Source organism: Aythya ferina, assembly GCF_964211825.1.
Source record: "Aythya ferina genome assembly, chromosome: 7".
Classification (NCBI taxonomy): Eukaryota; Metazoa; Chordata; class Aves; order Anseriformes; family Anatidae; genus Aythya; species Aythya ferina.
In genome coordinates this window covers 16,841,040-16,868,502 of record NC_140302.1, presented here as the reverse complement: position 1 = coordinate 16,868,502, position 27,463 = coordinate 16,841,040, and the positions used below count along the sequence as shown (strand labels likewise).

General features: G+C 38.3%; 2 protein-coding genes across 5 annotated transcripts in view; one reads left to right on the top strand and one right to left on the bottom strand.

Moving 5' to 3' along the window:
- The first annotated feature begins 905 nt into the window (after nt 1-905).
- On the top strand, nt 906-16,420 carry ANXA7 (annexin A7). Its single transcript, XM_084526761.1, has 13 exons — nt 906-1,024; nt 4,909-4,963; nt 6,603-6,798; nt 7,120-7,227; nt 8,383-8,423; nt 9,370-9,472; nt 9,801-9,895; nt 10,626-10,739; nt 12,014-12,184; nt 13,721-13,891; nt 14,000-14,075; nt 15,294-15,406; nt 16,076-16,420. The coding sequence occupies exons 2-13, from the start codon at nt 4,910-4,912 to the stop codon at nt 16,196-16,198; spliced, it is 1,365 nt and encodes a 454-aa protein (XP_084382887.1). The 5' UTR covers nt 906-1,024; nt 4,909; the 3' UTR covers nt 16,199-16,420.
- Nucleotides 12,995-27,463, bottom strand: part of PPP3CB (protein phosphatase 3 catalytic subunit beta) — a 52,262-nt gene continuing 37,793 nt past the window's right edge. For 2 of the 4 annotated variants that reach the window (XM_084526759.1, XM_084526758.1), the window contains exons 13-14: nt 23,422-23,451; nt 20,134-21,831 (exon numbers count right to left, since the gene is read on the bottom strand). In XM_084526759.1, coding sequence (XP_084382885.1) covers nt 21,653-21,831; nt 23,422-23,451 — 209 coding nt within the window. In that variant the 3' untranslated portion in view covers nt 20,134-21,652. Of the gene's footprint in view, nt 13,362-18,916; nt 18,993-19,530; nt 19,591-20,133; nt 21,832-23,421; nt 23,452-27,463 lie in introns of those variants that run through there. The other 2 variants (XR_014695258.1, XM_084526760.1) reach the window with 2 other exon arrangements.

The window sequence follows — 27,463 nt, the reverse complement described above, 5'->3', positions numbered from 1 at the left end:
CAGTGGCTTTACTTGGCATCTAGCATTCGAGTACCACACAAGGTTACAGGATAAGATTGCTTGCATTTTAATGGTCTCTAAACTGCTAACATATGCTAATCATAAAGAGTAGGAAGAAGTTATTTTGAATAATCACAAGTAACCACTGCATAACAGCATGGGTGGATCCTTCATAAACTGTACCTTGCTGCTCAGAATCTCTTACAATTAGCCACAGGGTAAAGACAGGAATATGTGTGTGTAGGGTTTGTGCTAAATATAATATGAATAAGCATTACAATAGACTCAAAAATAAACAGAAAACACTGACTGCACTTCCCACAGCAGTTAGTTGCATACAGGTGACAACAATAGAGATTTCGCCTAGGGAAAGGGGTGTATTAGTCAGGCCAGTCCTACCTTTATGCTTTCTTGGGACCTAGATCTTGAGTAACTCTAAGGAAAGGAGTAACTCCTGCAGGCCTGATGGAGTCCTTGCTGTGCTTTGCCACTGCGTTGTTCTGGGGGTCTAGGTGACTTGGCTGACTGACTGCCAGCTACCGGACGAGCGATTTGAGCTGCACCCTCACGTGTTGCTAGCAAACAGACCTGTTTCAAAGCCACACGCGCTAGGTAGGGTGCGATTTCACGGCCCCGGTGCCAAGGGGAAGCCGCTCCGAGGCCGCCCCCCCGGCCTGCCGGGCGGGTGACCGAGGGCTCAGGTGTAGCGGCAGCGCCTCCCTCACGCAGCCCCCCCGCGGCACCGCCGCCCGCCGCTTACCTCCCCGCCGCTCCGAGGGAGGAGGGCGCATACCGCCGCCTCCGGGGACACGGGGCGAGCCTGCACGGACGGGAAAAGGGGTCCTGGGTTGGCAGGGGCGGCACCGCCGCGATCCGCTGGCCCGGGCCGGGGCGCGGCGGCACTGCCCGCGGGCAGCGGGGCGGGCCCGGTGGCGGGGGCGGGGCGGGCCCCGCCTGGCCCCACAGCCTCCATTTTGCGGGGCGGCTGCGGGACAGAGGCCGGCGGCTCCGCGGCTTCCCTCAGGTGAGGCGGCGGGGAGGGGGGGGTGGGATGGGGGCTGCTGACGAGACTCGCGCGTCCCCCGCCTTCAGCAGCCCGGCCTGGCCCCGCCGCCTCCGGGCGGGCTCGGGATCAGCCCCATGGACCCCGGGGAGACCCCACAGCCTCGGGTGCGAGGAGCCGGCCCGCCCCGCAGCCCCGCTCTCCTCTGGAGGAGCAACCAGAGCGGCTGCTACCTGCGGCCGTGCCTCGCCTCACCGCGCCCAGGGAACTGCGGACCCCTGGGGGGGGCGGCGGCCCCATGGCCCCAAGGGGTGGGGCAGCCCCCCGGGGGTCCTTTAAAGACGCCGGGGGTGGGTTCGGGGCTGATTCGAGCCCCCTGCCCTGCCCTGCCCTGTCCCCACCCTGTCCCCACCCCTCGTGTCCCCACCCCGGGCCCTCCTCTGCCCGCCCGGTGTTGCGCAGCCAGCGCCCCCGCCCCGCCCAGACGACCAAAAAAACACCAAAATCTGGGACGCCGGGGGTCGGCTGGGCCGGCAGCGTGCCGGGAGCCCCGAAAAGCCTGAGGCGGTGCGGCTGGGCGGGCGGTAACGGGCCCGGCCTCAGGTGCTGTGAGGGAGGCGGTGAGCCAGGGGAGCAGCTGCGGTTTGTTATCAAGCTCTTGGTGTTTTGTAAGGGAATTCGTGCCTCTCCTCGGGGATGTGTGTATGAAGGCTGTTCCAGTCAGTACTGCTGGCTGGGCACTGTAAGGTCTTCAGAGACTCGGGTACCTGAGGCGAGTCTCAAAGCCCCGCTTGGCACTGAAGGTACCGCCCGGAACGATCAAGGAAACTGACAAAAATTTTGTCGTCCTCCTGAGTTACAAACACAAAATAAGAAGTATTGATGGGGTCTGGGTAGAGGGGGATGATTAAATAAAACGCTGCCATTCCCAAAAGAATTTGTGTCACAAATTATCCAAATCCTAGAAAAGGAACCGAAACAGTGACAGTAAGGAAGGCGTTAAGCAGTTTTAGCATGCTCTTTGTCATAGGTGTACACAGGTGGTTAATTTGGGTCCCATTTACATACAAATTAAACTTTTTACAGCTGTCAAAACAGCTGACCTGCAGTCACCAGCTGTTGATTTTGCACTATGAAAAGCAAAGAAAGTAATAACAGGGGAAATGATACTGTGCACACCTTCAAGTTTTACGTGTTATTGTCTTGCTAACAGTGTAACTTTAATTGAATTATATAAAGCTGAAAAACAGAAGTTTTGGGGGTTTATTTTTTAATATTCAGTTTTGCGGGCAGTATTTTCCTCTATACAAGAGGAGTGGCACTGAAATCCAGAGGAAGTGTTGCTAATCGTCTTGTTCCTGAATAGAGTTACAGTTGGTGTTTAAGTAACAGAAATACCAGAAGAAATGTGTTGTTGAGGGCCAGAATTAAAAGTCAACTCAAATAGCTGTCAGCAGTAAATACTGTATGGGTATTGGTTTAAGGAGTTTCCTCTTAGGGAAACAAATAGCAATTAGTGGTGTTTATGATCAAAGCATAGATCCACAAGTACACCTCATACCATTCTTCACCCCCTCTAAAAGATGACCCTAGTTTATCAGTAGGAGACTGTATAGTTGTACTGTTCTACAAGTTTGTTTTGGCTCTTATTTGAACTAACTTGCTCTATGTTTTAATGTTTTCCACATTAAATCTGAGATATTTCAGGCAATAAGTTCTTCTGCAATTAATGGTACAATGCAGTAGGAATACTGCTTTCATAACCATTTGTTTTGGCCACCAAGTAACTATAAACATAAATAGTCATTAACTGTATTACATGTGTAGTTATATATCCAATTTCCTTTGATTTATGCAGCTAAGATTAACTTCTTTACTGAAAGGGTTGTGAGGCATTGGAACAGGCTGCCCAGGGAAGTGGTGGAGTCACCATCCCTGGAAGTCTTCAAAAGACGTTTAGATGTAGAGCTTAGGGATATGGTTTAGTGGGGACTGCTAGCGTTAGGTCAGAGGTTGGACTCGATGATCTTGAGGTCTCTTCCAACCTAGAAATTCTGTGATTCTGTGAAGATACTATCTTATAAACGTGCAGGAAATAACTCCCAGTCCCTGATCAGGGAATCTGGCTCGTTAGCATTAACAGGATTTTTTCCCCTGCCATTAGTAGTTTGTAGATGTTTAGTAGTGTGGCTAATGATGTCGAAACTCCCTGCCCAACTGGTTGGGGACATGGTCGACCATCTCTGGCCTGTTCTGCTTCTACTCCCCAGGTCCCTCTATTAAAAACAGGACTAAAACAAATAGCTACTACCAGGAAACAGAAATTTCCTACACAAATTAAATAATGTTGAGGGATTACACATGATGTGTGGTGGAAATTGGGAAGCTGAACTCATGCCTGGACGCTTCCTCATTTTGGTGTTTTGTTTGAGCACGAGGGCGATAGTATTAAAGTAAGAAACAAAAATAACTCCATCAGCATAAAGTATTTGTAGAGAGGCTAAATTCACTCTTTCTCTTTGTAAATTCTAAAAATAGCAGCTTAATTAATTTTTAAACAATAAAAAATAATAAATAAATAAATAAATAATAAAAAAAAAAAAAACAGATTTCCTCCCTTCCCAGCCCAAGCAGTTCTTACACACGTGACGATATGCATGGGTTACTGAGGAGCTGCTCTGAAGGTGGGTTTCATGCTGGGATCTCCCCCTCCAGCAGGTTCCCCGCCTCTTTCCCTTTTCAGCGACCTTTATGCAAGACAGGAATGTCTCACGGAGGCATTTCTTGGCAGAATAGTCAATGAAACACTAAAAGGCATGCATGCTCAAAACCAGGCACCTTTGCTACTTCTTTTGTCTGACCTTTTCCTCCCATTTTTTGGCATGGCTTATCTGTAAATTTGTATTATGCTAATAGCTTTTCTTAAATCTCTTTTCCAACCTTAATGATTCTAAAACATTTAGATTATAAACCTCCATTTATAGAGTTTTCTTTCTCATCATTAAGTACTCATTTTAGCTTAAAATTTAGATCTTTGCAAGCCTTTTTCATGGTGCACTGACCAGCATCTGGTGCAGTTTAATTTTAAAGGATGTCCCATGTCATCAACACCAGAAAGTCTGAGTCACTGTGCTTTGCAGGAGTCAGACAAATGTGGAATTTTGAAAGAGACTTAAAGGTCAAAGTAACTGAGTTGTGATTGCTCAACCACCATGGTCCTCCCATGCTTCAGCTTGCCATTAACATGTGCATAGTGAAGCTGTCCTGCTGTCATACCTGTAACAGCTAGCATAAATTTTGTGCGTGTTATTTTTAGTTTAATCACTTTATTTGATCTTTTAAATCATTGGTCTGCATTTAGCAGTGCACACACATCAGAATAGCCAAAAGCAGGTAACAGTTGACCACAAATGATCAAATGATCCTTTTCTCTGGGATAGATAAGGAACTACTCTCCTCACAAGAACTATTCCTGTGAACGGAGGAGTGCAGGCTGACAGGAGAAATGCTTGATGCGTTACAGAATTGAGACCTACTTTAGCCTGACTCTTCTGTCTCTATTCTGGCAGAGGCTCAGCCCCCTTCTGCTGGCACTTCAAGGTCTAAAATCTCTATTTCAGAATTATTTGGGAGTCAGGTCTCTTACCATGTGTCAGTATCTATCTGATGCTAATTAAGGGCAGCAGTTAATTGCAAAGTTGATGATGGTTCTCTTCGGAATCCTGCTTGCTGCTGTCATGTGTATGGAAAAGGGAAAGGTTTTGTGGTTTAGTAGCTGACAAATACTCTTAGCAATACCAAATGCACTGAACACGTTGTTCAAGTGATGTCACGGATAATTAGCCAGCAAATAGCTACTACAAACTCATCTACAATGCCTGACAATTTTTTATTTTTTTTTCCAGAATGTCATACCCAGGCTATCCCCCTTCTGGCTACCCTGGTTTCCCTGGCTATCCTGTAAGTATGGCTGTTAAATGTGCTGCACTCCTAATGCATTTATGTGCTGTCAGTACCCCTTCTTACCGTGCTGTGTATGTGTAAATAGCAGCTGTTAGTCCATATAAAGTATTTGCTATAGATGACGGTCTTTGTTGTCATCCACATATCCATTCCCAAGTGAGACTCTACAGTTGTCTCACATGAACTCCAAGAAGAAAGTTTATGACCTATTTTTTTAATATTGCCTGTTGTTCCAGGAGGGTTTTTGGTCAGTTGGTTGGTTCTGCTTTGGTATGATGCCCTGGTCTTGTGGGTTGTTTTTTCTCTCTCTCTATAGTTAACTATCTCAGCAAATAATTTTTTGAAGTATCAGTAGTTCTTACATAAATGGAAGGGTCTTTAGGTACAGGATCAGAGGTACTGTCTGAACCAGTCTCTACCAAATAACATGCGTACCCATATCCCAGTATTTACAGAGATGCTGAACAAACTTAAGTGACTATTACATTCAGGAAGAGTAAAGCTGCTGAGCAATCCAAGCTCAAGTATGCAGCTTTCATACAACACCAAGTAAGTATTTTTCTGAGGATACAGGACACTGTAGCTTGACTTTGACCCCCCAATCCTTCAGCCACAGTACTTTGTTCCACCTTCAGCTCATGACTGAACGGACTATATATTCCAACAAAACACAGGAGGCTGAAATGTATCAGGTGTGGCTGATACTGCAGTGTTTTTGATATGCCTGCATCATTTTTCAAAGCTAGATGCACCTCTATGCTTTTGTTAGTACAGTGCTGATAATGTGATTGTGGGAATTTTATATGGTTTTATGCTGTACTGAACTAGACTTAAGGATGGAGCTCACTGTATCCGCTAAAATACTGAAAAGCTCTAAAGCTGTAATTTATCCTGCTTGCCGCTTTAACTATATTGTATGATTTATTTTTATTTATTTATTTTTTTTAAGCTAGCATCTAAAATGTAGCCAACTTTAGTGTATGAATTAAAAAAAAAAAAACAACTTTTAAATGCTAGATGAGTCATTCTAGGTTTTCTAGTCTTACTCATGATGCCCAAAGCAATAACCTGTGCAAAAAAATCAATCTGAAAGATTTCCTTCTATAATGGCCATCCCAGCAGGGCTTTTGGGGATCCTTACTTTGGATTTGTGAATTTAAATTCCATTAAAATCTTTTTGTTGAGTCAGGCTGAGAAAGGTTAGACTACCGCTATGGAAGTGGATCTCACTGTACTATGGGCACAGTAATCTGGGGCTAAGAAATGTTGGAGCAACCAAACCTGAGGAAAACATCTGAGGTAGACTTTACTATTTTGCTTTTTATGTGTTTTCTGTATGCAAGAATGGGTGTGTACTGTACATAATGTGTGGCTCACCCTTCTATTGTTTGTGAGTAAGGATCGTTTCTATTGAGTATTAAGTCCATATGGTACATGTTATAAAGCTGATTTTAAATACCTGTTTTTTAAGAGCAAGAGAACCCATCCAGAAGGCCCACACCCAGGCTTAGGGAATGCTGCTGCTGCTCCTAAGAGCTAAATCTAATCACAGCATTATATACATGGACACTTTGAGAGTTTTTACTCTAGCATCCTGATAACGGGCACACAGAGATCTTTGGGCTTTGTGTTTCAGCCAACAGGGCAGGAGTCTGTCTATCCGCCAGCTGGTCAGTACACCTACCCCGCAGGATACCCCCCCGCAGGAGGAGGGACCTACCCTGCGGCACCACCGAATGCTGGGTATCCAGGGGCAGCGGCAGCGGGGTATCCTGCCCCAGGGGGCTACCCTGGAGCTCCCCAGGCTGGAGGAATGCCATCTTACCCTGGAGGTAAGGTCCTTTGTTACAGCACCACTTGGGAGTTATTTCTGTTGTAACTGTTCTTTGTGCTTGGTAGATGTAGTAATGAAAAGCAGCTTTGTTCAGTGATCAATTTAGGCAGCAGCATTTAGACAGCTAGACAGATTGCTATCTAGCATAAATGCTTGCATGCTGATAGCAGGGCCTTGATACCTTTGGGTTTTAGGCCACTGCACACACACACAAAAAGAAAATTAATCTCTTCCATAGCTCTGCTCAATAACCTGGCTCGTGTTGTGCCAGAAATCACTTATAAAATTTCTTTTGCTAAAATCTGTGATCTTCTCCCAGCCCCTGCAGGCCCTGGGTTTGGTGTGCCTCCCGCTGGCCCTGCCTTTGGGGGCTATCCCCAGCCTCCTGTCCAAAGCTATGGTGGAGGTGGACCAGCACAAATTCCAGGTACGTGGCTGTTTCCCTGCAATATGTTAAGATACTTTAGGCATCCGAAGTTAAACTAGGAGAGCCCAAGACAGTTAGCAACAAAACAGGCCCTTATCTTTGCTACTTTTAGCTACTGAGGTTTGTATGCTGTACGCATCCTACCACCTTTCTTGATGAGACCAGTAAAGAGCCGATGAGAACCATCTGTATACATTACATCCAAAAGGGACGTCTGTCACTGATTAATGATCATGATGTGGTCATTTAGGTGCTTGTTGTTCTTCAGACTGCAAGTATTTGACCAGAACTGTGAAATCCAGAGGCAACATTCACCAAGTACCTAGCTGCTCTGTTAACCTCAAAGAAAGGGATGTGTTTTTCAGAATCCGAGCAGTTCTGTGTTCATGGTGATCATGGGCATTGAGGGGCAAGTGGAAAGGAGAATACACGCCATTGCTTAAAAACAGTGCAGTTTTTTTCATACTTTGAGTAGTCAGTTACCATTAAGAACATTTTTATCCTAGAACATGTCAGTTGTGGCTGCAAGAAATTCAGAGCAGCAAAACCTTTCTTTTAAACATTGTTTCACTGTGTCTAATAACTAAGTTGCTGTTAAAAAAAAAAATAACTGTACATATGTACTATGGATAAAAATAAACTTCTAGCATAATAAATGTAGTTGCAACATTGGTATTCACAGTGCTTTTGATCACGAAATGAGATTCCTTCAGTTCTTTTTGCACCAATGAATTCTCGGTATTTATTGTTAATATGTTAGACATTTTAACAGAGTAATACAACTTTGAAAGACAGCACAGGACATGCATTCTTCATTGGCATGGCCTACATTGGCTTTTGTCAAGAATAGCACTATTTAATAAGGAGAGATCCTTCCAGCTCCCACACCACCAGTAAATTTAGTATTTTTAGAATTCCCTTGCTAGTGTATATACCAGAATGCTTCTGTGATTACTTCTTCCCATTGTTCCCAAGGGCAAGAACTTCAGTTACTGATCATTAAAACTACTGTTCCTTAGCAAACAGGTTTTGTGCAGTGGTAGACCTGTAACTTACCAGGTCTGTAAATGGTTTTATTTTCAGATTAGATAGCATTTACATAATAAGAAATATAATTAATTCGTTTTATCTTGTTCTTTAATTCATTTTCAACAGACTATAGTGGTGGACAAGCACCGTCACCAATGCCTGGTCTGGTATGTGTTGTATCTTCTTCTATAATCAACCTTAAAGTGGCTTCTGTATTTTTTTTTCACCTTGCTCTTCCTGGGGTAGAGCAGTGTCTTTACAATTGGTTGTGTGGCAGGGGGTAGGGAGGAGGACTGAATATGAGCTGGGGATATGTCATAGAGGAAAGGACATGTGATGGCTGAAAATGTATTTTGATGTTAGCATTACACATTGTTCAGTAACAATTGTTCAATAATTGTCCTTGTCCATAATGCAAGGAAGAACTGCTATGAGAGGCAATTTTGAGCAAGGGGAAACTCAAGTAATTAAGTTCTGAAAGCACTGCGTCACTCACTGCAGCATTTGGGTCCTCCATGATGTTATTTTAGAGGGACACTGTGCTAAAGGCAAAAAATAATAATAAAAAAAAATACCAATCTTGGCCACACAGAAAAGTAATTTGTTGCCATTGCTTTCAATAGGATTCAGATTTACGCCTCTGTAATTTGAAAAAAAGAAATGTAAGCATATTTGCATGCAGGCATTTTAATACAGCTTTTCTTAATGAGTTTGATATGAAAGGGTATAAATTAGTCCTATATTCTCAAATGGTTTAAAAGCAGCAAACTGTCCTTTACTGTAAAAGATGTCTTTGCAGATGAAGTTAATGTACAGAGTATTCTGCATCAAGAGCTCCCAGCTACGCTCAGAATATAACCCAAACAAAACCATAACACTGTACCTGTGTATACTCATCAAGTCGATCCTCATCCATGCCACTGTGTAAAGGCATTGGTGGGCCCAAGCTGTTGAACACAATTAAATGCTATCCTGCTTCTGGGTTAGAAAAAATGGTGAACTCATGGAACGAACCATTCTGTGATTTCTCCTGAAGCGCTGACTCCAAAGTTGTGATTTTAACTTTAATGTATATTGTGCAAGACAGCTAGTTAAACACAGCTCTTTTTTCAGCCTGCAGCAACGGTTCAGTATACCCAGGGCACAATTCAAGCTGCTCCAAACTTTGATGCTAACAGGGATGCAGAAATCCTGCGCAAAGCTATGAAGGGGTTTGGTAAGTAAGCAACAGCTACTTAAATTTCTGTTCGGCTAACTTACTAAGACTATTTGGTCCTTTTCTTCAGTTTTTACTGTATTTTTTTTTCTATTTTATTTTCTCTTATTTATTTTCTATTTCATCTTCTCAAAAATCACGCTTCCAAAATGACTTGGTCAATTTAATAGACTAAGATAAATAGGAAATTTGGTAAATTGACCTAATTGATATTCATGCATGTATTAGGTAACTATGCCCAAACTGGCAATAATAAAATGCACAGTGTTGGAAGGATTACCACATGGATTCTATGATTAAGCTCTTACATTGCCTTTCTGTGTTCAAGGAACTGATGAGCAGGCTATCATTGATGTTGTAGCTAACCGCTCCAATGATCAAAGGCAAAGAATCAAGGCAGCCTTCAAGACTATGTATGGCAAGGTATGTTCGCTAGCTCTTTGAATCAGTAAACAAAAAAAAAACCACAAACTTTCAGCTGCTGCTATAAATGCCTGATTGCATTTTAGTCCTGGGAAGTGGTTTGGGGCACTTTTTAAATGCACCTCTTTTGGTTAACTTTTTGTTGCATACCAGGTGAACAGCTGCTATTTACCAGAGTGGTGTTCTGATATCTGGTAGAAGCGAGGGCACAGGGGAGTCTGGCTAGGACCCTGACTGAACAAGCAGATTCTCTGAGTTTGTTATGATTATTGGATAAGAAAATAATCAAGCATAAACTGTTTATGTATTAGTCTGAAAATAATGAGCTTTTTATGTGCACAAACAAGCTCAAAAATATTTTTTTTCCACTCATAAGAACCAAACTGAGAAATTGGTTGAGAATTGGTGGTGATTCCACACCAAGGGCTTAGCTCGCTAGAGTAATTCAGTGCCATGCCATTATTACACTCATTGTGCTCATTTTAAAGGTGCAGGCCGGTACCTAACTCCTGTTTCCTTTTTTATGATCCATAGAGAAAGGAGTGATGTCTGTGCTTTATAGGGAATGGTAGGGATAACAATGTGCTGTAGCAAACAGGAGCACAAAAAGATCATCAGCTGTTCAAGTGGATGGTTTGGGATAAGTTTGTGCCACTTGAACAGTGTCACAAAATATTTTCTAGCCCTCATACTATATAATTACTAAATTTTTATATTTATAATTGGACAGGATTTAATTAAAGATTTGAAGTCTGAGTTAAGTGGAAATGTGGAAGAATTGATTCTAGCACTCTTCATGCCTAGCACCTACTATGACGCCTGGAGTTTACGTCATGCGATGAAGGTACGGTTCTCATCTGAACAAATAGTTAAAACCATCTTAAAGCACTCATCTAAGAGAACAGAATACCTGATCCCTGCATTGTTGAAAAATGCTGTGGTGGAAAGTAAATGGAGGGACTGGGGATTAAAATTATTTTCTGCTTTATGCCCCAGTGCTGACCAATTTTTGCAGGATTGGCCAATTTGCAGCAGATGTACCACAGGGGATGAAGTGCTGCAGGATGGAATTTTGTTCTCTGACACTCTCTTAGTCATACTTTTTGCTAGAATCTAGTAAGAGCCATGGTGCTTTTAAGCTGTAACCACTGTTTAAATTGAAGTTTACATACCTCTCCTTGCTGGGAACAAGCCACTGGTACAGAAAGATATTTTTGGATTATCTCAGGTTTTTCAACAGGACAAAAATGAAAGAATATTTTCTTAAGGTCAGGTGATGAATGCATTTGTTCACGTGTTAAGACTGCACTGGAATTTAGATCAGCTACTCAGATTAAACTTTTCATTGAGGTAAACTGGTATGTCCAGCTTGCTTGCTTGAGTTACAGCGGCGAGCAAGTGCCTGATTACTGGAAACAAGTCACTTAACCCATGTATGAATGTGGAGCTCTAAAGAATATGGAGCACAAATGAAGATCTAGCTTTACTGGAGGCAAAAAACAATAAACCTTTTTTTTTTAATTTATATTACAATACTGCTTAGAAGTCTCACATAGATCTACTCCTTGCTTGAAGAGAAATGGGCCATGCCAGTAAGATCTGACTGTACACAGAACCCACAGTTAATTTCTATCCTGAGGAGAGGGAAGCATCTATGAAAAGTTCCTGATAACACTCCATGTTGAGGAAGCAGCCACATTTGGAATGGGGAACACACTTGTACACTGATCAAGATAGGATTTACATGCATACGATAGCCTTTAAAGCAAGAGATAAGGCTCTGCCTTCCTCCGATATGTTCCCACAATAAGGTTGCTAAATAATTTCTTCATTTTCTTCCTAAACCTTTTTCCTGTTATCATTGGCTGATGTCACCATTGTGGGTGTGCAGTTTTGGGGTATTTCTTAAGCTAGTGCAGAATTTAATGTTTTGGAAATTTTCATTCCTTTTTAAATAAGCATACAGTAAACTTGGTGCTTTCACACTACAAGAATACCACTCTTACAATGTAGATTGTATTGAGTTTTAAAGTAACAGGTGACTGCTTTTCTTCCTCCACAGTAGAACAAGAAGTAGGTGGCGTTTTGCAGTTACACCTTCTTTTCCTCTGCTTACAGGGAGTAGGCACCCAGGAGAGAGTACTGATTGAGATCCTTTGCACAAGGACAAACCAGGAAATACGAGACATAGTGAACTGCTATAAGTCAGAATTTGGAAGGGATATCGAACAAGACATCAGAGCAGACACTTCTGGACACTTTGAACGATTACTTGTATCTATGTGCCAAGTAAGCTTGAATTTTTCTTGCTTATTTTGTTAAGATATGGGTATACACTCTTTGTGTATGTTTATAATTGCTCCATAAATGAATTGCCTATGCATGCTTACCTAGAGCTAGGTTTTGTTAGAATTTAGCCCTAGACTACTAATACATTCTCTAATGATAAGGCAAAGCACCTCAGCCCCTCCTCAAGGAAGAGTTGCTTCCTATCTATATGATGATCTGAGTGACTTAATTGAGAACCCTATTCACCTCAGAGAACTTGTGTGTGTTCGTTTTGTTTTTTTTTTTTGTATTTTGTTTACTGAGCAGATGCAATCAAACTGTAAATAGCACAAGCATTGTTCCACACTGCTGTTAAAGCCAGACACTATTCCTTTTTCTTTTTTTTTTTTTTTTTGCATAAACAAAATCATTTGGGTAATACTGATACGATAAACTTTATGGTAGGTAAAATATGTGAGAATCCCCCCAAACAAGCCTAGAGGCGCTGTAAATCAAAACTTACCTCCCAAGTCACATTGCAGCCCTCCCTTCAGAAAACTAGAATTAGTTATGTGCTGCTGCTGAACTCAGTTGAACATTGAAGGCTGCTTATTTTGTATCATTAATAGGACTCTTTTTTGCGTTGAAGATTAGTAAGTTGCAGTTTAGGAAGAAATACATAGTAAGTGTAACTTCCCAAATTTTTGTGATAAATCTGCCTGTTTGCTGTTAGAATTTCTATGACTATCTTGTTTACTTCTACCTTTATAAAAGTTCAGCTATTCACTAGGTATTAGGATTACAAAGTCAAAATCCACAAGAAAGCAAAGCTTGAGAAGCTCATGCTAATTTTTATTTCGATAAATCCAGTACTTTACAGTAACTGACAACCACGTAATTTAAATATTAATTGCTACAGACACAACAGTATTTAAGAGCATGTATTTAGCCTACTCAGCCAGTATATTTAGCAGTATCCATCCATGCATTGTGCAGCAAAAAAACAAATCTCAAAGCACATAAAATGTCACGCAAGCCCTACTTGACATATAACAACTATACTAAGTGCTTTTTAGAGACATTCATACTTGAAATTAGCAAATTCTAAATATAATAGAAAGCCTGAGATATTTCAGGTGTGCATATTCAGAAAGATAATTCATTAGTTCATTTGGGAAGATTCTTTGCAACTTGAAGCCTAGAAACAAATCAAGAGAAAACTTACATTATTAAGTAAAACAGAGAATTAATTATAGCTCCTGAAAAAGACTAGACCTATGAGATGGTACATATAGGCAAAATTATGTGCCAGTACATATACAGTATATCTACAGCTTAAACCAAACACTACAGAGAAGAGTTTTGGGCCACTTTTCTATTTTCTGCTTACAAGAATTATTAAACCAAAAAAGTAACCTTAAAGCAATGTATTTCAAACTGGTATTACTCTCCCTACTTCTAGCTTTGGACATATGCGTGCGGGGTCTACACTTCAAGCAATTAAAACATAGCCTTGTCCATGTAACAATGTTCGATATCTGCTATCTTTGCTTTTAGGGGAATCGGGATGAGAATCAAAATGTGGATTATCAAAAAGCTCAAGAAGATGCTCAGCGTCTTTACCAAGCAGGAGAAGGAAGACTTGGGACTGATGAATCATGCTTTAATATGGTTCTGGCAAGCAGAAGTTTTCCCCAATTAAAAGCAACAGTTGAGGCATACTCGAGGGTAGGAGTTCTTCACTGATTTCAAATGAGTTTGTACAGCACTTTTTGAATTAAGGTTCCACTTGTTGTTGCATTTCACTATCCACATGTTAATCTCATTTATTTGTAGATCGCTAATCGTGATTTGTTAAGCAGCATCGATCGAGAATTTTCTGGAAATGTGGAACGTGGCTTGAAGGCTATTTGTAAGTAATATGTTCTTCCCTATCCTTATCCCTTGGCAATAAAACCTTCTAAATGTAATTGAAGAAGAACCCAATTCAGCCCTGTCCATATGGCAAATGAATACACAGTCTGAGACTCCACTAATACAAAAGTAACTTCAGTTATTCAAATTACTCACTATGCACTTAGATTGAAGAAAGTAAGCATCTAGCTTGAAAAAGTCTGTAATGAGGAAAGGTTACATAGAAACTACTTGTCACTTTTCTGGAAAGACATGTAACTACACAGAAACGGGCCAATGTTTAGAGCTGGTGGTTCTGTGTGTCAGCACTCTGCAAAATTATATGAGTACCAATGTAACAGCAGTGGTGCTGGTTGTATGGCACCTCAGCGCAGACAGCTGAACCACCCCCACACAAGTGCAGAACCAACAAGAACCTCCTTTAGGCACAATTCCCTTTCTAGTTTTCTTCTCCACCATCACCTACTCCAAAAAGTTCAGCATTTTCTAAAGCAAATGTCACCAAAATAGAAGAGCTGTTTTGAATTCACTATTCCCTGCTGACTTCTTGTACTAAAGCGCTACAAATTTATCATGATTCGCTGTTAGTGAGAACCAGTATGATTTACTACTAATGAAACAAGTACTCCACACACAAGTCCCACCAATGCTTACCAAAGTGACTGCATTTCTGCAGCCATAACCATTAAAACCTACTGTATTAAACAAAATCTTCTCAGATAATATTCTACTAAAGAGTTCTACAGGAAAAATTAGCCTCTGAAATCATGTAAAATAAAGGCTTTGAGAAGGAACAAACTAATAAACAAAATCAATTCCACAGCTACTTGAGAATGAGAACTTTTTACCTTTGTACTTTTGTTAGTGAGACTCTAGCAATGGACCACAAGTTGAATACCTCATATCCTAGTACCAGCTATCCAAAGAAAAGATCTGTTCATACATGTAGATTTGGTAATTAAGGTTTCAGCCAGCTTTCAAAAGCACTTCTAGGCAAGTTAACTGGTAATAACCATAACTTTTGTGAACGATTAACTGATTTGTTCAGATACAAGATAAACTCAGCTTTATAAAGCAGTTCCTGTAATCTACAGTATTGAATCTTTATTGATATCTACCTCTAGCTGTCTACAGCATAAATTTTGACTTCATCATGCTAGGTATCACCATACAGCATACTATAATAGAACTAATCCTAAAATATACTTTATTGCAGTGCAATGTGCTTTGAATCGCCCAGCCTTTTTTGCAGAAAGACTTTATTATTCTATGAAAGGAGCTGGCACGGATGATTCCACTCTCATCAGGATTATAGTCACTCGCAGCGAGGTAAGAAACTTTCTCCTCTGTAGACCTCATATGTAGCCAGCCTTCTATGTAGCCCCTCCTTCACAACTGTAAAAATCACGTACTGTCATGAAGCTTTTGTCTGGTTCAGATGTGGATGAACAAAGCAATTGGTTTTGACGCCAGGTTTCATACAGTAGTTTAATTATCTCTAGCTAAATAGTGATACTACGTCTACCTTCCTAAATGTGGTTGCCCATCTCTGTAGCAGAAAAGCATCTCAACTCCAAAGGTTCAATTGCATGAACTAAGGATACTACAGTCCTAGCAAAGTTAGGTAAGGTTCTCAGGTTGCCCAGGGAGTTGCAGAAGTGTTCAAGGCCAGGCTGGATGGGCCTTTGAGCAACCTGGTCTAGGGGGAGGTGTCCCTGCCCATGGCAGCGGGGTTGGAACCAGATGGACTTTAAGGTCCCTTTCAACCCAAACCTTTCTGTGATTCTCTGAAAGCAAGGAGCAACTGTTAAGACTGCTTTGGGAGCTGCTTATCTGTCTGTAGAGGGAACTGAGGGCTTGTACAATGTGCACAGTTAATCAGTTGCACATTACACCCTTGGCTAGTATTCTATAGTCTGTGAGGGAGATGGGGGTAAGTGTCTAAGAGTTCAGATCATGCACTATATTTAAGCTTTGTGCTTTTTTTTTTCTTTGCAGATTGATCTTGTGCAAATTAAACAGGTGTTCTCACAAATGTATCAGAAGACTTTGGCTTCAATGATATCAAGTGATACAAGTGGTGATTACAGGCGTTTGCTACTGGCAATTGTTGGTCAATAGAAGAGGATTATCTGTTCGTTGGTTTTCATTTTTAAAACTGGAGGACATGTAACATGCTTTATGCAGACACTGACCCCTTGTGCGTAAAAGAATAATTTTAAACATTATATAATCAAAGATGCCTTCTTGGTGATTTAATAAGCTTTTTGCACTTACCCTTGCCTTAAATTTACAGCACATAATATTCTTTATTGTATAATAAAAGATATATCTTGTCTATTAGCCTTAAGTCTTAGTTCTTTTGGCCCAGACAAAACCATCTCCCCTCTGCCAACCTCCTGCATAATTAGACTTCCTTGAAAAATCTAAATTTAACTGCTGAACTAACCATGGATTACAAAAAAGCCTGAGGCGATGACATAAAACATTTTACAAAAACCGAGCCAGGTTCTCTAACAAAAGCCCTCTTTGAAGTCCTTCCATGCTAATACTAAAAAATGAGTGCTCAGTTTAAGTCACATTAGACTAACAGTTTAAGTACCTAAGAAGAATTTGACTGTACCCCCTTATTTAAGTTCTTAAGTTAATTATGTTTAGCAGTTAATTATGATTGTTATTAAGGCAGAAAAAAAAAATAAAATTAATCTAATTTTGAAGAATCACCTTGTAAAGGAGTGGGTTATACTGTTTTTTCATTGTCCAGCAATTTGCTGTAAGTAGATGCTAACACTACAGAACATGTGTAAATTCAAACTGGAAGTGACAGCAACATAGATGATACAATTGACTATGTGGATGGTTTCATAGCATTAAAAAAACAAACAGCTTTGACAGTACATTTGTTTTTTTGAATGCCACAGCATATCTGTCCCCAGGCAGCCGTGAAGTCCAGCAGCTAGCACTGTATTTCCTAACATTTCTAAGCAATGCTTTATCAAGTAAAAATATACACACACACACATATATATATATATATATAAACTTCACACAAACAACAAAGCTCTATTTTTGTTGGTTCTCAAACAATTAGCTAGCACAAGTAGGGTTGATTCTAATAGGGGAAACCTTTCACTCATGCACACCAAGTACATAAAGGTTTTTGCAAAACAATGGCAGATACCAAGTCTACTATAAAAAAAAAAATTCAAGTATTTCACTTATATAAAATACTCTACAGCTGTGTTCTCTGATATTATACTTAGAAACACAGTCCAATTTAAAATTTCTGAGTCAGATCAAAGCTAAATAATCCAAATGTGAACAACATAGAGAAGCTGATTTGGGAGACTAAAGGACATTTCACTGTGTATTACTTTTGTCATCACTGGTACAAGTATCCACGGTGAGATACAAGTGTGTATATATATATATACACACACAGACACGTTTTATATATATATATAATTATATATATATATAATTATATATAATTTTATATAAAATTATATATATATAAAATTTTATAAAATTTATAAATTTTATAAAAAATTATATTTATATATAAAATTTTATAAATTATATATATATATATATAATTTTATAAAATTATATATGAATTATATATATGTCAATAGGCTTCCAAGCATAGCCAAAACTCTCATGAGCTTTGGTCCTTGTTTCTTTAATTATTAAATGCAAAGTTTCTTCACAAGTAAGGAAGTTTGCTCAAGATTAAAGCGTATTAATGCACCTGCATCTTTTCATGCAACTCAAATATCCCCACGCATTTGTCATGCAAAGCAGAATGTTGATTCAATCTAGGTCATACATGCTGTTACTACAAGAAAATGAATAGATGAAGAGACTTCTATGTCCTAATGTCATTCACATGTTTTATGGCAAAAAGTTATTTTCCTTGCATGCTACTAATAAAGAATTATTAAATGGGTAATAAAAATTGAATGAAGCAATGCAAGAGAAGAATGAACAACACTACGAAGAATACTATCTATCCTGCCTCTGAAACAGCCTAATTTTTACATATAACTAACATAATGGTGTTTCAAGATTAAACGTTAGAAAAAAAGAAAGCCATTATGAGACTATGCCTCTTAAAAACTGTTCAGACTCAAACCAGGATTCTACCTCAAAGAAAAAAGCATCCCCAATCCCAAACACTTGTATTTTTGCTAAAAAGACCAATCTTCTTCACAATTAAGTTTTTCAATTTCACAATTTGGAATTTAATTAGCTTTGAAAGGAAAACTATTATTTAACACTAGGTAATTTCAGATGGTGAGGTTATGTTCACCCTTTAACTAAATGCAAGCAGAGCATGTAAATTAGGCTGATCTTCCCTGTTTGGCTCACCAGGTGGCAGCAAGCTTCTCGACCGTACCAAGTCCTGTTTTAGCATGACCCCAGAACACCACACTCGAACACATTCTGTGCTTTCAGGCCTGCTTTTCAGTTTCACTAAAATGCATTCAGATTTCTCAGAGCAGCCGGAACACCTCCCCCAGTCCCCAGCCATCTGTGAATCCTCGTTGCAGGTCGCAGCACTACAGGTGCTGTTGAGATCCAGCAGCTCAGGGCAGGACGTGGCCAGGTCCCTGGGCCCTCCGGGGGTGCCCACTGAGCCCCATGCAGTGGAGCAGGAAAGCAGTGACTGCTCCAGCTCAAGCCAGGAACCAGCCATGCTTTGCTGCTTGCAATCTTCCGCTCACAAAGCTATCTTCCAAGCGTTCTGCTCTTCCTACCCAAGAACAGACTACTGACACAGCCTTCCCTCCACTTAAAACACTGAAAGCAGAAAACATACAAAGCAAAACTACTTACGGTTTTCTGGGAGGGAGGATACATTTTTTTTTTTCTCGTCAACAATACAAGAATTAGAGACAGCTGCAGGCTCCACCTTTCAGAAACAGAGTAGCAAAAAATGAGTACTTGCTTCCTAAACAGAGGAAGTCCACAGACACAATCCTGTCACCTGAGGGCTTGCTTAAAGGGCAACATGAAAAGTACACAGCAGGAGAAGAGGCTGAAAAAAATTGCCCAGAAATTTTCCTCTACTGCACCTCTGCCTTCATACCTGCCAACAACTACTCATACAACTGATTGTTGTTGGAGAATCAGAGCACTGACTGCTGGACAAGAAGCTGTTCTCTCCATCCACTGCGAGCTCCACACGCAGACTGAATTTGTATTTTCTCTGAGTACACTATTCAAGCTAGTCAGAATAGTAACAGGAACTAAGATCTGAGTATCAGATCATGGATATACTGTCTTGTGAGGCTGAGACGTTTTCATTAGTGCTTACACGGAGGAAGGTACCATCATAATGTTTGCCATCAGTAGCTCGTGTTTGGTCTGCTCTATCACAACATCACACATAGACTGTACAGCTCAGTAGTATGGAGGTTGTTTCATAAAAAAAGAAAAAAAAAACTTACCATTTTTTGACTTGATCTTCTGCACGCAAACTTTGAGAATAGTTTCCAATCAGAACACATCTGCAATAAAGTAAAATCAGACATTAAAATCCCACTAGTGTCACATTTTTTTCACCTTCATTCTCATCCTGTTCAGCAGCTTGCCCTACATACTTCAAAGACAATATACCAAGAAGACTAGATCAGATAACTGTGCTGTCAAAACAAACAGCCCTCCCCAAAGCAGTCCCAACACACTTCACTAGTGTCTTGAACACTAGGTCAAAGCAACATACAAGATGTGGCTGTGCTTCACAGCCTCTCTATAAACAACTAACACTGTTCTTACATCTCTGTACAAACTAACAATGGATGTCTGATCTAGCACACAGAAAATGTTCAGGTGCTTAATATATAAGAAAGAACTCAAAAAGAAAAAAAAATCAGGAGTAACACTTTAATTAAATAGCATTTATGGTAAACTAGTTCTTTGCAAGCTAAATCTCACCTCCTAGGCTGTATTTTCAATAGCTTAAGTTTTGAACAGTATTTAATTTCGAAACAATTTTCAGAGTCAGAGTCAGATTAGACCTAAGTATGCCAAATAAAACCAATACACAATGATAAGAGCCGCAGCCCATGCACAAAATTTATTGTGTGCTACTGTTTATAAAATACTTGAATAGTTCAGAACATGCATAAAATTTCCAACTTAGACAGGGGTATGTACAGATCGTACTTCATGGCAAACAAAAAAAAAAAGGGAGATGAACTCTAGTGACATAAGTTTCAAGTTGTGTTCCAGGGGATGAGAAGGACACGTAGCAAATGTCAAAATATGTAACAAAGTACAGTGGCAATCAGTACAGTCCATTATTTGTGAACAAATTAGCACAGGGCTTCAATTTTTATTTTAACCAAGCAGTCCTGTAGATATCAAAATACATGCAGTCTCAAGTTTACACTTTCACTAATGCCTTAGCAGTTGAACAGAGCAATTGCTTACGCGCTGCTTTGCCTAGAACAAAAAGTATGTCCAATACAGTTTCAGTTTCCTTTGCAGCTTAAAAAATAATAAAAAGCTTGCAGCTATTCAGCCCAGTGATTACTAGCTATTTATGCAACTGTAATACTCACAATAAAGTAAAAGTACCCATAACATCTACGTAACCTATAGATGTACATCATAGGTCTATATATTAAATATTTGCAAAATGAAAACATGCATACACAAAATACAATGCCAAGCTTTACAGACTTGATATGAATCAAAATTTACTTAAACAATGTACAAAGTTCAATTAAAAGTACCTTAAAATTAACACTTCCATATTTTTCTTACTTTTAAAATTAGTATATATAATATTTTTTTTAAAATTCAAGATGGGGAAGAGTCTTGAAAAAGCTGGGCAAAAATGTTTCTAAATTAAATATTTTTTAAAATCTGTGTTCAAGTAATAAACATTCCTACATAGAAATCTTCTGATAAGCTGTAACTAAAAAATACAGTGAATACAATATAGAATTAGCAACATCTAAGGAGTAAACCTGAGGTCAGCATTTTACAGAATGACCAACTGAGATTTTTTTGGCATTTTTTTTCTATTTAAAATACAGTTTTTGCAGCCTCAGATATTTTAAGACCTTTCTAATCTATTGTTTTAAAGACATTTCATGAAACCGATGTCCATTAATAAATAGTTAGCTCTTAGGGTTGTATTTGAAAGTCTGATTTAAAAAAACAAACAAACAAACGAGCTACCTCTACTGAAAGAAAATCCCATTTGTAAACTTAAAGTGTTGACAACAATAAGCGTAAGATGCTAGTCTAGATGTGCTTTAGTGATAACAGCCCGATTCTCTCCTCAGATCTCTTCTGAAGATGCAGCAGCCAGCGATGGACTGTGTGTAAATCCACGAAGCATGCTCCCAGGAGGTCGTGTCACCATGCAAAGAGAGGGGCTGTTGTCTCAAAAGCACGATGGTTTTTCTTCAGCGGGATCAAGTTAGATGGTTTTCCACCTCTTACTAAGTGGTCACTTCAGCTGATCCCCCTGGCTATTTCATCTGTTGTCACATCAAAAAGCAGTAATCTAGGAATTCTCAGGCAAGACATAAGTGAGTAAACCAGAAGTTGACGTGGTCACTGTGCATTGTTGTTGCCAGTTCCATTGTTTCCATTGGCATTTGTTGTGTTTATAGTATTAATACCATCTTGTTGAAGAGCATCTTTTCTTGGTGGCATTCTCTCATTGATCCTATCCAAACCTTTTGCTTCTTCAAAACTGCAGATTTTATGTTGCGGAGAGAATCCTCGTATTGCTTAACAAAATGCAAATTTGATATGTCAGTAATGGAAAAATAAGTTGAAAGCATATACTTTTTCTAATAAATGATGTTTAAAAACAGGTAAGAAATCAGCCAAAGAAATGTGTGGCTCTGTATCTGTACTAGGTAAAAGCTAATCTGCTCTCTTAATATGTTCAATGGCTATCATTAGGTTTATAACAAAAAGAACAAAGTATGGCAAATATTCTGCAAGTAGGAATCAAGGCGCTTAAGCCCACTTGATTGCTTCTGCATGTCCCTGGTGTGGCCAGCTCTAAGCACCAATTGCTTCTGCTGCCACGTTCATCAGGCTCATCTTTTTACATCCCCGTTGTCTTCAATGGAATGTCAGTAAGATCTAAGCAGCACAGCAAGTGCGGTGGAGGCAAAGCAGCAAAGGGTTACAAAAGTACCAGGAGATTTATGTCCTGCATACACGTTGATGGCCTGATCCTGCAGTTTTCATGCAGGCAAAACTGCGGGATATGGATCACATTCTGTACTAATCGTGTGGATGATGGAAATGGACACAACCACAGTCACTGGGTTAGCACTCCGTTCAAACAATGGAATCGTTTAAATACGTATTTAAAATACGTATAGAAAATAGGCATTATTTTTCTACTGATTATTTTAATGAATGAGGTCTGTAGTCGAATTTAGACCTGAAAATGGTTGACCACATAGTAAGACTGAAGCCTTTGGGATGAAATAATTCTTTGGAGATTTAAGTACAGCTTTCCACTCACAACAACGGAACCTCTTGCACGTGTGTGAGAGGACAGAATATAGCCCTTGTTTATATTTTTGGACATCTCCCAATTGCTATGCTGTTTGTCATTCACTTCATTGAATATAGAGCAAGAGGGAATTAAAGGGTCTATGAAGAAACTTCAACAATCTGAATTTGAGTACTTGAATACCAGATAATTTGATGGCATTTTACTCAACACTGCTAAAAAAGGATGTATATACGACGGTTTATTTAGCACAGAAGCACTGATAATCCATGGAATTTAATATGCCTTATACTGGCAGGTTAGCCTATATACTGGAAATAAATTTGGTCATCAAATTATGTGCAAAACCCATAGGAAAAAATTTACAGTTGTATGTCTTGCACTACCAGAACAGTTAGAGGAAGTATTTAAAAATTACGTTCAAAGCCATTAAAAATAGATTTTATGAAAAAAAGCATGCATAAACAACCCTCCTTCCACAGGTAACCCACCCCCCCAACAAACCCTTGCAGTTGAATGCAGAAAAAAAAAACACACTAAACACTATCATTTTAACGATTTCAAGACAACACCACATATCACAACATGCTATTATACAAAAACCTACTGCATATTTCGTAAAAACAAACAAAAGACCCCAAACCCCAAGAATATCCCTAAAATATTAAAAGATAATCATTATCCTGAAGCCAGAAATGAATGTTACATGTCAAAGGGATGAATCAATACAGTTGATTCATCTCTGCTTGTGCAAGTTGAAAGTAAAACACACCCACACAGAGTACTTTTGAATTCCCTCCCAGACACCACAGATCTCTGCCAATGGCAAAGACTCTGATCATACCTTTTTCAGCCTCAATTGCCTCTACAGTGGCTGTACAGAAGTGAGCAGATGCATGCAAAATGAATGAGAAAGATGAAGAGTGTAATATCGCATAGCAGAAAAGGCAATGATCAATTTAATATAGTATGCTACGCCAGATTAGATTACAATTGTTTAAAATTATAATTAAGGTTTTGGGGGTTGTTTTTAAGCTTAAAGTGAAATTTCTCCTACATTTTAACTATTACAATTTATCAACTAAAAGTATATCAAGAGAAACACTAATTACTGGAACTTCATTTATGGTTTTAAATGCACATTTCTAAAATATATATATATATATATTTTAAAGGCAACAACATAAAATTTCAACTAATGTTAAAGTTGTGGTATGGTTAAAAAGAAAATCTATGAGATTACCCTTTCTGACAATTAAAATGTATTACTGAGCTTCAGTAAATTACCAGGAAATATGTAATAAATACAATACTGTCAGTGTTCTAATAACATGTTTTTCTTGTTATGGCTAGCTCCCTGAGGTTAAACTAGTCATTCAATTTCTCGCCGTATTTTATGCTTAAATGTGTGTCTCTGAGAACTGAACTGTGAAATTCAAACCATAAAAGACAAATTTAGCAAGTGATATTTACAAAGCCTCATAAATTGTTTAGTTGAATCCACAACAAAGTCTAGAGCAGGAAGAGCTCTGGATTTAACAGTCTTGGTGGATGACTTTATGTGGATAGGAATAAAAACCTAGTTTACTATGTTTTTTGAACTAAGTAACCACGACAAATGCTGTAATGTAGTAGGTGTAAGATTTTTCCATTGTTTATTGTTTTAGACCTAAAGTCAAAGCTATAACGTAAGGCTATTAGGATAGCAAAATCATCTTCTATTAGACCAGACAAATAAACCACTTATAACTAAGATCTAAATAGTAGCTAAATTTAAATAATGGTAACAACTTTTTACCTCCCCTACTCTTTACCATGCCTCTCATAAAGTAATATTCTTTAACAAAAAATTGTATACATAGTTGTAAACCTACTTGCGTGGTGCTTGATACAGATTAATAACAACGGATATCATTAAGGAGTATTCAAGCAAGTGTTAGGCAAACTATCTAAATTAAGAAAATTTTAATAAGAAGAAAATTTTAAATTTAGGTTTGTGCTTAGTATGTGCTGAAGAATAGAATTCTTTAAGGTGAATTAAAAGCTTAGTACTTCTCATTTCCTACTGAGCATAAACCAGACACAGCAGATGTATCATCAACTGCCTACACTCTGCCTTAACCTATTATATCAAATTATCATTTCCACTGAGATGCTCTAAAAAATAAAATAAAAAACTTGAATTCCTAATAAAATAATGTGGAATACGTTAAGGGTAATGCAGTGTTTTAATTTTTACATACTGCATATTCCCAGCTGCCAAAAAAAAATAAAAATAAAAAAATCTTGTGCAAATCTAAACAGGCAAGGGGAATCCCAGAATTATATCAAAAAGCCACTTGAACAGATCACTATTTATGTTTACATTAGTGAAAAAGCTTTCTCAATTTGTAAAAAATAAAGAACTATTTTAGAAAGTTACCAAATACATATTTTTATACTATAACCAATTTGCCATGTAAATATAAAACTACATCAGAAAAACCACCTCTTTCCACCATTTCCTGTTACCCATGAAGTCTTTGTTTTCAATCTTTTCCTGAAAAGATCACGAATACTAATTTATCTCTGTAAATTATGTAGCTTCATAATACAGATTTTAAAATTTACTCCTAATTCATTCTACTTTTATCACTACCTTATCTCCAAAATACATCTTGGAATATACAATGCACTGAAGAAAAGATAACTTCCACCTTGACATAAAAGAACAAACTGACTGGAAAATACAATCACTTAAAAAACACACTGTAAAGACTCAATTTGGAATATAATTTTGTTGGATTCTCTTTTGCAGGTACCTCTAAATTAAAACGATATCCTTGATAGATCCTCATAAATCTAGAAAAAATACTGCATCATATTAATATATTTTATAAACCTGAACTCTTCATTCTGAAAATTCTCACTTTCCCAGCAAATTTTAAGCATTTCCATTCTCAACTCCAACTCTCGCCCTGTTTTACTTAGGAGACAGATCTGATACAAAAATCAAAAAAAAAAATTCTCATTGTCACTCTGACTAATAGTAACATTAGCAATGACTCTGATCAGAAGTATTTGTGTAATAAAACTGATTTCTGTGGAAGTATTAAAATTTTAAATTTAGGCTTGTGGCTTTTTACGTGCTGAATAAGGCTTTTTAGGGTGGTTTTGTTGTTTTAAACAGAGGTTGACTATTTCAGTTAATAGTTCACTAAGCACTGATACTTAAGTGTGGTCATTAACATTTGAGATTCTATAATGTAAGTAATGTAATTAATCAAAACCATAAATCCAGAGTTTATAGAGACATATCAAAGGCTATAATTTCTCAAAGTGTATTTTTATCCTAGTAAAATAAAGCTCTCTAGAAATAATTTTTGATTGTTTTTCAAAAAATATATCCATGTGTTTCTAAAAAAAAAAACAAACAGATATTGACTCCTTCTATAGGATGTAGTTTTACACTAATTTTCAAAATTGTCTTTGTTTAATGCTTTCACTGCAGCTAGAATTTCTATTTTACCCTCAAAATTCTCTCTTTTGCAGTAAGAATCTGTTCAACCATCTCCCATAAAGCAGTTGTATTAGATTGATTAACATTTTTGGTGCCCTTCTCTGCATCCCATCAATGCCAACAAGCTTCACTCCTTCTATGAGAATGGCCTCTATCTTACCAAAGACAGCAGGCATGGTTGAACAAATTCTTGAAATGGTATTGGCATATGCAAAGATTTAGCACAAAACGCGTTATTGACATTAAGAATTTATTGTGCTTACTGATGCTTCAAAATAAAATACTATTCCAATTCAGATTTTACTACCCCAATAGATGAAGCTGGATCTGAACATAATCCAATTCAGAGCAACTAAGACACCATTAATGCAATACATATGCAATGTTTGCATATATTTTGGCCTGATAAAAAAAAATTCCGCCCAGATCTCTAGAGGAATGTAGACATACACTCCAATTTCTTATAACTTTCTCAGCTTCTTAGAGATTTACTGGGAAACAGCCCACATAGATCTTCATGAATTTTTTCATGAATAAAACAGGATAAGCAAAAAGAGTACGACAATGAATATTATTTATTTTCCCAAATCTAGGGATTTGAGATAAGTTATTGATAGTATATTGATCAACACAGTACAATATACTTCAAGAAATAATTAAAAATTTGTAATACAAAAATTCTACTATGCTATCAGTGACCATATTTCGCCAAGAATATGAAATCACTGGTATTGTGAAGGCTTAGTAAAGTATCAATTAGTGAAGTTCTATTTTATTTTTGGTTTACTTTTAGTTTTGCAGTTGAGCATAGTAAATTTGAAAACTTCTTTTTGAAAAACAAGACAGTAAAATTCATATCGGTAAAAAGAAGTTACTGCAATTTAAGGAGAACTAACAGCATGAGTTATTTTGAACAATCAACATGATTAAACAAATGAGGTATATTAATGTAATGCTTCAAGGAATATTGCCATCAAAAATTCTAGTAAAAAAATAATAAAAAAAAACAAACACCCACAAAAATCCAAAATGCATTTTGCATACTTTCCAAATGACCCACATTTTCAATAATGGTACAAAGTTTTCTTTAAAAAAAATTTTCTAGTCAGTTTGATCCTCTCTAATATTTGCAATGCAACATGGTTTTAAATCTCTTAAATGAATGAGAGGAGTACAAACTCTTTTAAGCATATAAAGTAACTTATTAAACAATGAAAATTAAAACTAGGACATATGCTTTTGGAAAAGTTGGATGGATTAGGAAACATACATAACTTCTTGTTATAGACATTCACAAAACAATCACATACACACACTGGACATATAAACTTACTTGCAGACATTATATGTCCACTGAGAAATGACTTAAAATGTGACATTCATGTTT

Coding starts and splice junctions, on each gene's coding strand:
- ANXA7 (XM_084526761.1), top strand. CDS start 4,910: ATGTCATACCCAGGCTATCCCCCTTCTGGCTACCCTGGTTTCCCTGGC. Junction 12,185..13,720: donor TACTTGTATCTATGTGCCAA/GTAAGCTTGAAT, acceptor CTTTGCTTTTAG/GGGAATCGGGATGAGAATCA. Junction 15,407..16,075: donor TTATAGTCACTCGCAGCGAG/GTAAGAAACTTT, acceptor TTTTCTTTGCAG/ATTGATCTTGTGCAAATTAA.